The sequence below is a fragment of the Oncorhynchus gorbuscha genome, linkage group LG26 (assembly GCF_021184085.1).
Source record: "Oncorhynchus gorbuscha isolate QuinsamMale2020 ecotype Even-year linkage group LG26, OgorEven_v1.0, whole genome shotgun sequence".
NCBI lineage: Eukaryota > Metazoa > Chordata > Actinopteri > Salmoniformes > Salmonidae > Oncorhynchus > Oncorhynchus gorbuscha.
In genome coordinates this window covers 30,135,851-30,148,350 of record NC_060198.1, presented here as the reverse complement: position 1 = coordinate 30,148,350, position 12,500 = coordinate 30,135,851, and the positions used below count along the sequence as shown (strand labels likewise).

Below are 12,500 nucleotides of genomic sequence, written 5' to 3'. Positions count from 1 at the left end.
ACGGAAAGGGACCCTGGGCACAAGCTAGGGAATATTGCCGCCCCAAGGCAGAGCTGGAGGCAGCGAAAGCTGAGCGGCGGCAATATGAGGAGGTAGCACGGCAGCGCGACAGGCACGAGAGGCAGCCCCTCAAATGTTTTTTGGGGGGGCACACGGGGAGTGTGGCAGAGTCAGGTTGGAGACCTGAGCCTACTCCTCGTGCTTACCAGAAGAAGCGCAGTATTGGTCAGGCACTGTGTTATGTGGTCAAGCGCACGGTGTTGCCAGTACGCGCTCATAGCCCGGGGGGCTATAGGCCAGCCCCCTACAAGTGCCATGCGAGAGTGGGCATCCAGCAAGGGCGTGTTGTGCCGGCCCAGCGTGTTTGGTCTCCAGTACGCCGTTTCGGCCCAGGGTATCCTGCGCCTGCTCTGCGTGCTGTGTCTCCGAGGCGCTGGGAGGGTGCAGTGCGTCATATACGTGCGCTCCGCCCATGCCGGGCGAATGTAGGTATTGAGCCTAAGGGAGAGGTGCGAGTGGTATGCACCAGATCTCCAGTGCTCACCCACAGCCCGGTTCAACCTGTGCCTGCACTCTGGATGGTCCGGGCTAAAATGGTGATCCAGCTGGGAGGAGTGGTGCCAAAGCTGCACACCAGGGCTCCAGTGCTCCCCCACAGCCTGGTCCATCTGGTGCCTCCTCCAAGCACCAGGCCTCCGGTAGGTCTCCCTAGCCTGGTGGGTCCTGTGGCAGCCCCACGCACCAGGCTGTCTCTCCGTCTCCTCCCTCCAGGTCCGCCCGTCTGTCCTGAGCTGCCGGAGCCGCCCGTCAGTCAGGAGCTGCCTGAGCCGGTTGTCAGTCAGGCGCTGCCGGAATCGCCCTTCACTCCAGCGCTGCCGGAGTCTCCCACCGGTCCGGTGCTGCCAGAATCTCCCGTCCATTCGGGACCCGCGGCAAGGGACCCCAGTCCGAGGTCGGCGAGGGTCGCCGCTCCCAAGGAGCCACTTAAGTGGGCAGAGACTATGGTGGAGTGGGGTCCACGTCACGCGCCAGAGCCACCACCGCGGACAGACGCCCACCCAGACCCTCCCCTATAGGTTCAGGTTTTGTGGCCCGAGTCCGCACCTTTGGGGGGGGGGGGGGTACTGTCACATTCTGACCTTAGTTCCTTTGTTATGACTTAATTTTAGGTTGGTCAGGGCGTGGGTTGGGGTGGGTAGTCTATGTTCTTTTTTCTATGTGTTTGGCCTAGTATGGTTCTCAATCAGAGGCAGGTGTCGTTCGTTGTCTCTGATTGAATCATACTTAGGTAGCCTGTTTTCCCCATTTTGGTTGTGGGTGTTTAATTTTCTGTTTAGTGGTTTTCTGCACCTTACAGGACTGTTTAGTTTTTTTCCGTTTATTCACGTTGTTGTTTCGTATTTCAGTGTTCCATTATTAAAATCATGAACATGTACCACGCTGCGCTTTGGTCCACACCTTCTTCCACCTACGAAACCCGTTACAGACAGGGACCTGAAAAATTGACGTTTTTTTTTTTGCTGAGTTTAGATGGTAGGCTAAATAGGCTTATTTGTTTCCTCATCTGCTGCTTTGATGGTCTCCAGTAATTATGATTTGAGATCTTCAAATGTGGTTTTTAAGCCAGTTTCTTTCAATGAATCTGAAATAAAAGACAGGCCTTTCGTGCCAATGGTTGACCTGCAGGTCAGGGATGGATGTGTAGGGAGCTACCTTTCCCATCCGCATGTGGGTTTATCCAAGAAAGTCACTATTTAAGATCAGGTGGTAAAGGCAACAATAAGGTAGACAAATATCACATGAACCAATGTATGTCTACTTGCCATATTGGCTAAGCTACCAGCTCTATAAAACACTATTAGAAAAAAAGGGTTCCAAAAGGGTTCTTCAGCTGGCCCCGTAGGAGAACCCTTTTTGGTTCCATGTACCCTTTCGGTTCCAGGTAAAACCCTTTTGGGTTCCATGTAGAACCCTCTGTGGAAAGGGGTTCTACATGAAACCCATAAGGGTTATACCTGGAACCAAAAAGGGTTCTTCAAAGGGCTCTCATATAGAGAAAGCCTATGGTAACAGCCGAGGAACCATTTTAGCTTCTATATAGCATTTTTTTCCTATCTATTGTTCTGCAGTTTAGGGTGCTGACTCTGAGGCACTTTTCTATTATTTTACTGAACCTTTATGTCCTATCGACCAAGGCCAGTTAAATTGTTGATGAAACTCTTGAATTCAAATGAAAAGACAGGCCTGTAGCGGCACTGAATGCAAGCCTTGTTCGTCTTATTATCGGGTTAATTAAAGCTAGGATCTGACAATGTCACCCGGTTGTAGAAAAACGGATTTAAATGCAATGTCTCCCGGGACTGCGTGTCAAGGGCTGCTTTTCACTGAGCCCGTGCGCCTGGATGGGGTTACGATCAGAATTGACAAGAAGCAATTATTGAATTTTAGATGTTCAAAAAATAAATGAATGGTTGGAATTATTCATAAAACATCTGTAAAACATGATAAACTTAGTTAAAAGGCATCTGAGGCAACTCTAACCACATCTTTGTAGGGGAGAGGGATAAAACGGGCAGATCCTGAGACATTTCTAAGGAGTTCATTAAAATGTACACATTGAAATGCAGAGGGGTGCTATTTGGGCTTGAGGTCAAGTGACGAACGGATTATATACTTCCTCATAATAATATTAATTAAACAATTTGCATGCTAATAAGGTAACAATTATCACGGCTTCTGTTGAGAGATTCGGGTTATTACAACACGCCAATCCGGGTGCCAAGGGTCAGGGAGTGAGTGGGAAATCTGAGCGAAATTTCACTCAGATTAACATTATGACAGCACCAGACATGGGATAAATAAAGTCGAATTAATTTTCTCTGTAGCCTAAAGAGCAGAGAGACATAACTACCAGACCTACTTAGACAGGATTGATTCGCTTTATTCACAACACATTTCTGTACATAAGCGAGTGGGGAAACATGAACTAGTACTATCAAGGTCTCTGGACAAATAGCATAATGTATCAAAAATGAATGGTTCGGAGCTTCCCCGCAGTAGACTATGGTCATACATTTTTGTTAACCTTTTACACAATCATAAATGTCCTTAGTTTTCACCGGAGATGAGTCTATTTTGAACTGCGAGAATAAATCATCTCTAGGCATATAAAGGTAAATATAATACAATTATTATATATATATATGTATAGAGTGAGAGAGAGAGAGAGAGAGAGAGAGAGAGAGAGAGAGAGAGAGAGAGAGAGAGAGAGAGAGAGAGAGAGAGAGAGAGAGAGAGAGAGAGAGAGAGAGAGAGAGAGAGAGAGAGAGAGAGAGAGAGATCAGATGACACACTGGTGCTGCACATCTAGCTACAATGTTTTATTTGTTTGCCTCATAAAGACATCATTTACCTGCTTACATTATTTCAAAACTAGCCTACCAAAAAAACTATAACAATAACTACAAAACCGAATACACAAGAAGAAGCTACTTTGTAAACCTGGGAAAAATTCTCACACATTTCTAAATTAAGTCTCATTAATTACAGTATAAGTGCTGGGGAATAAGGGTTCACATTTCTTCCTAACATCGTTCCTCTTATTAGCAGAAGATTAATTAGTGTGTGATGTAATTAATAACTTAACATCTGCCTTTTTTCAATCAGCCTATCGACAGCAGGCTGAGGAGTCGATCGCCCCCTTTCATCAACATCCCGTTATATTGCACGCGAATTGGTTGTAGTCTCGAATAAAATTTGACCGCGTTGGATGATAAATGTCTTTGTGTAAAATTTGGGTATTTGTAACTCGGCATCGATTAGTAGAGAGAGTAAACATTTAAAACGCCACAACATGTTGACCAAAAACTGTGACTAGCCTCCGTCATTTTCGATGTGGAAGCGAGCGTTCGAAATTAGTCCATCTCTTTCACCTTTTACTGGGATACAATCTGATCACTCTCTCTTGGTGGTCCCCGGTGTAGTTGTGATGTAGTTCTTATCAAAGCCCTCCTGTCTTGTTGTGACAGCTCTGATATTGTTTATTGAGGTGGATGTCAGGTTTAATTAGCAATCGATATGGAAAGCGTTTGCAGACCGCGCCTCTGACGTCATACTCGATTACCGTTTCTCATTGGTCTCAAATTCCCAAAGCCTAGGCTAATTATTGGAAGGTTCCTGTTGATAAAGTACAGCTCATCCTTCCCTCCACATCATGTCCCCTCCTCGCTGGCCACACTCACTGCATGCTTTTTAAATTCACACCACCAGCCTCCAGACGTCGTTTCCTTTTGCCTAGGAGATGATGGACAGCAGGATACTGGATCCACCTCATGCCCAGTTCGGAGGCTCTCTCGGCGGGATGGTGGGCTTTCCGTATCATCTAAGCCACCATCATGTTTACGAATTAGCCGGTCATCAACTTCAATCTGCGGCCGCAGTTCCTTTTTCAATAGACGGATTACTTAATGGTTCCTGCACAGCTTCAGTGGTTAATTCGAACCCCCTCTTGTCTGGCTGTGGTATGAATGGAGATAACCAGCAGTACAAGTTGACAGGTGAGCAAAACGAAATACAATACTTATCCAAAGGTTGTCTCTAGATCAAAGGACTAAACAACGAACTGAAAGTGTCTGTATATCCTGTATATCCTGTCCATGTATATCCTCTCCGTAAAGCGTTAAAGAGGGAATCCAAATACTAAGAAACAAAGACGCTTCTTCTGCTTTCAAATGAGGCTTTATGCAATTCATTTCAGTGGAGGGCAGCATAGGAGCTCAACTCCAAACATGAAACCCCCTTGTGTTGTGACAGGGTGGGAAACATCACTATTTCTCTATTGTTAGTAGACTGTTTGAATGTGTTATTGTTATTATTATCAGGATCAATATTGTGTGATTAATAGTCTATTATTACTCATATTTTCTTACCATCGAAAACTGACATAATAACCCAATTTATTAGACTGTATTTGATTCATTTCTTTATAAAGGACCACAGAAAGAACGTTAACTTGCAAAAAATCATGCCGACTACTTTTGCGTCTCTCACACACTCTCTTGTTTTGTATTCTCATGCTAGATTCGTGTGACCCAGACAAGGATAGCCCTGGTTGTAAGAGACGACGAACTCGTACAAATTTCACTGGTTGGCAACTGGAAGAATTAGAAAAGGCTTTTAATGAGAGTCACTATCCCGACGTGTTCATGAGGGAAGCACTGGCTCTGAGATTGGACTTGATAGAATCGAGGGTACAGGTAAATATCAACCATATCCACTGTTGTCCACTGTTGTTGGTTTGTTATGATGTGTAGCCTAATGTTTCTTAAACACTGATAGGCTGTTTGAACAAAGGAAAGTAGGCCTATTTATTCCTCATGTCTCTTACACAAATATATTACAATGGTCTATTTGAGATATATAGCTGTCCTGTAATTCCTGTCTCTTTGTTGTTTTGTACTGTGACCAACAACTCCACAGGGAGCTCGTGTAATATAGGCACATAAAGGCCTATTATAGTATGTACAGTACAATGCCTGTATATATATATACATACAATACGATGCCTCAATAGATATACACAATATATATATATATACATAATACAGTACGATGCTTCAAAACTGCAAATCATTTTCACAAATTTAAAAAGGAAAACATTATCAAACGTGAATATTTATTTAGATACAATATACGATATATTTATAGAGATACAGTCTTCGAAATCAAGGGTGATACGAGCAGCAAACCGAGTATAAAGAGGACCTCTGGTTCAAGGAGAAATACTTTAAATATGGCTAAACCATGGAATCATTCATTTGCTGTACTTGATATCAATATGAATTGTGTAGATTCAGCCGGCAAGGCTATATTACTTGCATTCAAACAAACTCAAAATGAATACATCGACGTATGCACATTCACTTGTATTTTCCTATATAAACCGATAGAACACCCAAGTATACACATACATTTCTGAACTTGAATATTGATACATTTTCAAGCCGTACATTTGTATAAAGTACACACCTTTTCCCACATCTATCCTCATCAGTCAAATGTCCATGCACGTGGACTTATTATTGTGATTATTTGCACTTCTGATGCCAAAAGCTCATATGTATATTGTGTTATGCACAGAGAAAATGCCCCAAAAATTGCAAAAGTGACATGCAAAATAGAGGACTAAACCAGCGTTTATTTTTTGTCTTAGCAATACACAGCTGGAATAATCAACCAATCATCAAGCTTTGATCCATTTGAATCAGCTGTGTGGTGTTAGGGAAAAAAAACAAAACGTTGACCCCCTGGGGTCCCTAGGACGGAGTTTGGGTAATGCTTGTCTAGTCCTATATTTGGCATGTCACTTTAGCAATCTTTAGGCAGTTAGTGTTGGGGGAAATTTGAGTATTTGTAACCATATTAAACCATGTATTATTATGCATTTGATTGGGACACATGGGCCCATCATAAGTGAAATATATGTTTTCGTGGAGCATTTTCCAGATCAGACAGACAGCATTTAACTTTTCATTGAATAACGAAGAAGGCATAAGCACACGGAATAATTGTAGGCCTAGTCGAATTGGAAAATAAATATGCTTATTTTTGTCATCGCATCTGATAATAAACAATTGTAGGCCTACAAGTAAGAGGCATTGCTCTTTGGTTTTGTGTAATTTGGAACCATCTACAAAACACTATTCCAATGGTGCACACAAATAGTATCCTAAATTATTATTAGTACTATGTATGTATTTTTTCTTTAAGAAAGTGGACTTCTTTTTGAACGTGGGTAACATGATTTGTTTCTCTAATATGCAGGTATGGTTCCAAAATCGTAGAGCTAAGTGGAGGAAAAAAGAAAACACAAAGAAGGGTCCAGGGCGACCAGCTCACAACTCCCACCCAACAACATGCAGTGGAGAGCCCATGGACGCGGAGGAGATCGCCAGGCGAGAGCTGGAGAGGATGGAGAAGAAGAAGAGGAAGCAGGAGCGAAGACTGTTGAGGTCCCAGAATAAACTTTTGTCAGGGGACCTATTTCACACCCCAGGATCTGACAGTGACAGCGGAGTGTCACAAGTGACAGACAGTGAACAAAATCCACATTGTGACTCTGTAGGCCGAAACCAAACCCAATCGAGCTGTGACCAAACACCACAAACCCTCCAGAACCAAAGACACTTGAACCAAGATGCTGGTGGATCCGAGCTGGACTCGTCCGACAGCAGTCAACAGTCAAGCATGTGCGCCAACAGCAGAGCCTCCACCCTTCAGAAGCTGAACCCATTCAGCGTAGAAAGCCTTCTATCCGACTCCAGACCAAGGCGCAAACCGAACATAGATGGATTTTCTGCCTTACCCTCCTCGCGGCCTTTGATAGGGAAAGGACATTTCTTACTCTATCCTATCACCCAGCCGCTTGGATTCCTTGTTCATCAGACTGCTTTGAAGACAACACCATCAGACTCAGACACTGACAACTCCACACAAAGAACCCTAGTGAATGACAGCAGCTTATCTGCCAATACTGGACATAAAAACCACAAGGAGTCCAACAATCTCAACGACGCGACAGCAATCAAAGTGCAGGTCAACTTTACCGCGAAAAATACTAGTTCCCCACAGAACAGCCCAGGCCATGTTACCTTTTCCAGTAGCAACTGTAGTCAGCCTTCAGCCAGTTGTAGTGCAACATATTTCCAAGATGATGATGATTCAAAGTATCTGCCGTTAGACAAAAAAGAGCAGTCTGTAAAAGACTACCCAGAGAGTTCCGAGTCTGTGACAACCAACTGTCCACCAGAGACAAAGACAGAGACTCAAGATGTCGGTATGGAATAATAGACCTATAGGTGAGAAAAAATATTGATAGCGTCACCAACACCTTTCATTTGCCCAAAGCTCAATCACGTCTTAGAATATAAACTTTCATTTCAAAGATGACATATATAGCCTATTTTCTGATGATGATGGGTTATAACTGTGTGTGTGTGTTTGCTGCGTGCGTGCGTGCGTGTATATGTGCACGTGTGTGTGTGGTGGTGGTGGTGGTAGTAGTACTAGCCCCCTTGTGTAACAAACTGTAAAAATACATAAAAAACACAAAAATCCTCAAAGGCTGTAAAAAGTATTATAATATTTATATATGTAAGGTTTTCATAAATAAATCGATTGTATACAATACATCCAAACCGTGTGAGACCTTAAATAGCCCGTATAGTGGGTATAGGTAGCGCTTTCTGCTAAAATCTGATGTTGTATTTTGTGTATTGCTTTAACAAATTTATTCATCTATAAGCCTCACTGAAATGAGGTTACGAGCCGGAGGCGAAAGGACCCGCTCGACTCCTGCAGAGTTTTGATATGAAAGTAATTATTTTCCCGGTGGCTACTGCAGGGATTCAGTTTATTTTAGCCCAAAGGGTTATTATACATTACCGATTTCTAGTGATATGAAATCACATAAACTTCCAAGAATAATAGAATTAGCATGAAAGGCTGGGGTGTCAAATTGAAATACGAAAATAATAGCCCCGGCAGCTGGGAGTGTGTTTGTGCATATTGGATAGGAGATGGGAATTCGTGGGGCGGAATTTTCATGAGCTTTTCACTTTGTCAGGGCCCTTGTAGCCGGCTATATTAAGATAGATGTTCGATGATATCCCTCATTGTTCTGTCGCTTACATTGATGTTTCTGTGTTATCAGCCTATTGATCATGCGTCGGCTGTAATAGGACGGGCGAAGCAAACGTGCCTATTTACAATAGCAGAACACATTTGTTCTAATAGGGTTGGCGGTCCCCAGGGATGCTGTGCAGGCTCGGGGACATCTGCGCCATGGCAATATTAGCAATGTTGACCAGATCTAAAGTCTAGGTAAGAAAGGAAAGACCATTCACATCTCAAACAGCTTGTTTTACAAGATAGGGCCTATAGGTATAACGCACGAGAAAATGCCCCCAATAACACGAACATCTAAATCCTAAAAAAGGAAAACATCCATTCCAGTGTGGTGTAGTTGTTCTTAAATACCCAGAGGCCCTGCTACTCTTTTAGGGTCTTGATTTGCAAATAAATTGAAAATAATCAGAGGGGCAGCTTTACATCTGAGCCGGCGCAAATGAATTTCTGAGCCTGTGTCCCTTTCAAAATATTTACATAATTTTCACCCGATGACTGCTGTTTGCTCAGAGGAAGCAATGACTTATTGGGTGTGGGTGAAGGGGGGCTCTTGGTATAAGAGACAGGCAAAAGTGTATAGGGAAAGGGAAAATGTAATCTCAACAGAGAATATATAGGCCTATGGCAGACAGAAAGTCAATAAGCTAATGAATAACTTATTATTTGATGAAAACAGATCCAAATAGAATGGCCCTTGGAAGTCCTCAACCCAACAAGGATAATACTTCGAACTTTTATTAAATATATATTCCTATACCCGACATAATATTTAAAGACATTATCTTCTTATCCAGCCAGCCACAGCCAGCCCAGCTCCCCCAATTATTGAGCCTTATTTCTGTCAATAGGTTGCCATTTAGGATAGGCCATTTGGAAATTAGAGTTGTCTGGATGTGTCCTACAATATAATATATATATATATATATATATATATATATATATATATATATATATATATATATATATATATATATATGTTTTGTGTGTGTCTTATTTTGAGCGTATGTTGCATGGTAGGGGGTGTTCATGTTTAATTCATTAGCATACCGAACAGGAGTATCGTGGCTGCACACTGGTGGCCTTAAGGTGAAATTAGCGATTTGCTTAAGTAGTTAAGCTTTTTTTTTGCCTGGGAGCTGCACGCTGTATGATTCAAGACAAACTATCAATCGATATGGCCCAGGCAGCCTCCAGGAAATGTGTCCTCCATGAATCATACTTTATGAATTCAATTTCTACCCGGAGAAATTTTCAATTTGAACGCCGGATCATTATGGGAGAGTGTAAATTGTTTTTGCTCTATTATGCATCGGACGCCATCATTTTTCTTTCTAATTACGGAGGTGTCAGGTCGGGCTGTCATGCAGGCGCTGATTTTCAATTTAACTGATCATCATGCATTCATTTTCCCATTTGATAAATCTGCTATCTCGACGCCTCTCCATGCCTGGAATGCTAAAAGAGAGACACAGACTGGCAAAGTAATAGGGGCGTATATGCAGCAATAAGTGCAGATCAGGCAGCTAATTTAGCACCTCCTGATATTTCATTTCCATTTTTCATTTTCAACTCTCAAAGGAGGGAAAAGCAGCCCAAAGGCAGAAAGCTCGTTCTTATTCAGCATCCGAGAGGGAAAAAAGACTACGAAAAAGCTTGTTTTCAACGACACATCCAAATTAGGATATCAAGCTTAATTAATGCTAATTGAGTTTCTCAATACGTGTTATTTTTATTTAATAGAAACAAATTTGCGCAATTAATTATGAGCGTGATATCAAGAACCTCATTTGCAACACTCTTTTCTCTCCCTCGCAGCTTTGAGTAAATTAACTTGTTTTGTCATTTGCCATTTTTTTTGCAAACTAAGGGGGTGAACCAAATCCCAACCAGGAATTATGCCATTGACATTATTTAAGAATGAAAGACGCACACTTAAAAAAAATATTTTTACAACATGCAATGTTCATAGCACACACCAATGCCGAACTGTACAACATAATTATACAGATATGCCTACGAATGTATTACTCATCCACTTACGTAGTTTTTCTTCAGCATTGCATGGGCCTATTGGTGTTAGAAATGAATGAGTGTAACATCAATTTCTATTCATGAAGCAATTCATTAATTGTTGTCTCATCATTTAATTTGTTACAGTCTTAACTATTTGAAGATGGCTAGTACACATTATTATAGGAATTAACACAAAGAAAATTGTGTTTAGTGACCTGCTAATTCGTTGGTTTTGTAGATTATAGGAAAGTTATTAAGCACTTTTCCTTATACATTTTCCAAGATCATGTTTCCTAACAAGCCGTTAGGATATTTTTGAAGATTCTTTGAGTTTCTAAGTGGTTTTTCACGTATTATTGCCAGAGGTTTTCTACAAACTTGTCACTAATAGTATCTGCTTAGCAGGGCTTTGTTTCAGTAGCTCGAAATGAGCATGAATGTAGGACTGTGCCAAATCAATTCAAGATTGGAATGATCAGTCACACACGACAGACATCAAATGACAGATTTTGTTTAGCTATTCGATGTGGATCTATAGATAGTCCTACAACATAGCTTAGTATATGCGTGTATGACTTGCAGATGTGAGCCTATATCTTATATCATAACCAAACAAAGCAAATGTACACCAATCATTTTAGGCTACAACAACCCATAGACAAAACATGGCAAATTATTCAATTTCCACGTGACTCAAAATCAATTTAGGCATTGACCGTAAAACAATGCACATGCCTATGATAATCCTATCCCATGTTAGTTTGGCCGACATAAGAGCGATTAAGTCTGTCGGTCCATTAATAAGCATGCGATGTAATAAAATCCTAAAAAAGCATGGCGGAGTTGCTCCAGGATAGGAGCCAAATGTCAAGTAGCATTTTAAGCGATTGTGTTAAAGATCCAAGTGCCAGTGTTTCTCTTTGGGTATCACTGGGACAGAAGGAAGTCCCCTTCATTCTCTCATTCAGCCTCACTGAATTAGCTAAACAACGTTGGTAGCCTAAACTAAAATGACAACAATTTGACATCAAGTCATTGTTCGTTCATGAACAATGCACTACTAGCCCATAGCACAAACTACAACATGTCTTATAGAGCATCCAGTACAATCAAAGCCTGACAAGTGAGAAGCCAGCAGTCTTTTTTGTAGCTATTGGCCAAGACAAAAACATAGGCTACTATAGGTAGAACGTTGGCTATACAGTCTTAGAAAAAAAGGGTTCCAAAATGGTTATTCGGCTGTCCCCATTGGAGAACCTTTTTTGATTCTAGGTAGAACTCTTGGGTTACATGTAGAACCGTTTGTGGAAAGGGTTTTGGGTTCCATGTAGAGCCCTTTGTGGAAAGGGTTTTTACATGGAACCCAAAAGTGTTGTACCTGGAACCAAAATGGGTTCTTCAAAGGGTTCTTCAATATGGGGACAGCCGAAGAACCATTTTAGGTTCTAGATAGCACTTTTTTTTTATAAGAGTGTAGAGATGTGTGAAGACGGAAATATTCTATTGAAATGTTAATGTCTGTTGTGTAATAGGCCCACCCATCTGAAGAACTTCTATAACATTTAATTATCTCATCATCTCAACTGTCGCCTGTCGGCTTTATCTGCAAATTCACGCTTGGAAGGTACAGGCAGTGGGGGACTGAATTATACTTTATCCATCTGTCATATCAACCAACTACATCAAACCATGTGGGAAACAAAGGCAACCACCTAGAATTATTCAGTTATCGTAAGGTTCGAGGTATAGGCCTAGCGCCAATCTGCTTTCAGCTACATTCAATACAGTATGTCTCAAAACGC

The 12,500-nt window shown here is 41.7% G+C and overlaps 1 protein-coding gene across 1 annotated transcript; it reads left to right on the top strand.

Moving 5' to 3' along the window:
- The first annotated feature begins 4,116 nt into the window (after window positions 1-4,116).
- Window positions 4,117-8,117, top strand: LOC124016332 (homeobox protein unc-4 homolog). The gene is made up of 3 exons (XM_046331883.1): window positions 4,117-4,556; window positions 5,080-5,255; window positions 6,823-8,117. Exons 1-3 carry the CDS (start codon window positions 4,301-4,303, stop codon window positions 7,843-7,845), a joined length of 1,455 nt encoding a protein of 484 aa, XP_046187839.1. The 5' UTR covers window positions 4,117-4,300; the 3' UTR covers window positions 7,846-8,117.
- The last annotated feature ends 4,383 nt before the right edge of the window (window positions 8,118-12,500 follow it).